This window comes from Charadrius vociferus, unplaced genomic scaffold, assembly GCF_000708025.1.
Source record: "Charadrius vociferus isolate BGI_N301 unplaced genomic scaffold, ASM70802v2 scaffold266, whole genome shotgun sequence".
Lineage (NCBI taxonomy): Eukaryota > Metazoa > Chordata > Aves > Charadriiformes > Charadriidae > Charadrius > Charadrius vociferus.
Window position 1 is genome coordinate 2,036,586 of NW_009649114.1, and position 1,269 is coordinate 2,037,854.

General features: G+C 67.1%; 1 protein-coding gene across 1 annotated transcript in view; it reads left to right on the top strand.

The window, feature by feature from the left end:
• Window positions 1-533, top strand: part of PLEKHA6 (pleckstrin homology domain containing, family A member 6) — a 19,220-nt gene extending 18,687 nt beyond the window's left edge. Inside the window, 1 exon segment of the mRNA XM_009888292.1 lies at window positions 418-533. Coding sequence (XP_009886594.1) covers window positions 418-533 — 116 coding nt within the window.
• The last annotated feature ends 736 nt before the right edge of the window (window positions 534-1,269 follow it).

A 1,269-nucleotide genomic window follows, 5' to 3' on the forward strand; every position in this document is an offset into this window, starting at 1 on the left:
GAGAGGTGGGGGAGTCTCCCCCTCTGGAGCCATCCCAAACCCGCCTGGACGCCGTCCTGTGCCACTGCTGGAGGTGCCCCTGCTCTGGCGGGGGGGGGCACTGGGGGAGCTCCAGAGGGCCCTTCCAGCCCCCACCAGTCTGTGATGCTGTGTGATTCTGGGATTTGCCACGCCGCGGGATGGGAGCGCCTGGCCGTGCAGCCGTGCCTTGTCCATGAGGAGCCCTGTGGGGAGCTCACGTGTGCGTGCCGCAGCCGGGGCGCCGCTGTGGCTGTTTGTCCTGACCGTGCTCGCTTCCCCCCCTTCCTTCCTCTCCCTTTCCTCCCCTCCGCTAACCTCTCGCTGGGTCGCCTCCTTCCCCTCGCCGCTGCCGGCAGCTTGTGTTCTTCATGCCCTTCTCCCATTTCTTGTTTCCAGCTCAATGCGCTACCCCAAGCCCTCCCACCTCCCCAGCCTCCCCGACTCCACCGACCAACCCCCTCTCGTCTGAAACATCCCGGGCCGCCGACAACAGCCATTTTATGCGTGTCTGAGCCATGAAGTAAGCACCTCTTCTCTCCTACTTCATCCCATCCTCTCTCCATCCCGGGGGGACGGGTGGGGGGCGCCTCTTCTGCGCCCGGCGTCCATCCATCGCTGCTTGCTCCAGCTAACATCTCCCGAGCCACGTCAGCCCCGTCTCCTCCCATGGACCAAGTGCAAGTGTCCTCCGTGGCGAAGCCCCCGGGCTGGGTCAGGCAGGGACCCCGGCGTGGGCAAGGGGGGGCCCATGCAGGGAGCAAAAAGGGGGTGGGGGTGTCTCAAGGCCAGGCTCTGGGCGACGCCTGCCCTGGCACGTCTGCGTTGGTGGCTGCAAACTGGGGGGGACACAGCGTCCCCTTGCTGGGTTGGAGAGTCAGGAGCACAGAGCCAAATCTGTGGTAGGTTTTCCTCCCAGCAGGGCAGGAGGGGGTCTGTGGGGTGGGCACAGGGGGCTGCCCCACCGCCGGCCACCCCACACGTAGCTCAGCCCCGCTCTCCTCTCCCTCCAGCTCAAGCCCTGGCTGCTGCCGGCGCCATCAAGTTCCACGGGGCCACGTTTTAGCGCCCCGACGCGACACTGAACCTCTCGCCATCGTTTTCGGTTCTCCCGGACCCCCTCTTCCCTCCCACCGACGGCGAGACCACCCGGCGCAGCCGAGCGGGGAGATGCATCGCCGACACCACCAGCTGCTCTGCCCCATCCCGCAGGAGACGTGCGGGTGCTGGGAGGTTCTCCGCCGGTCCCCC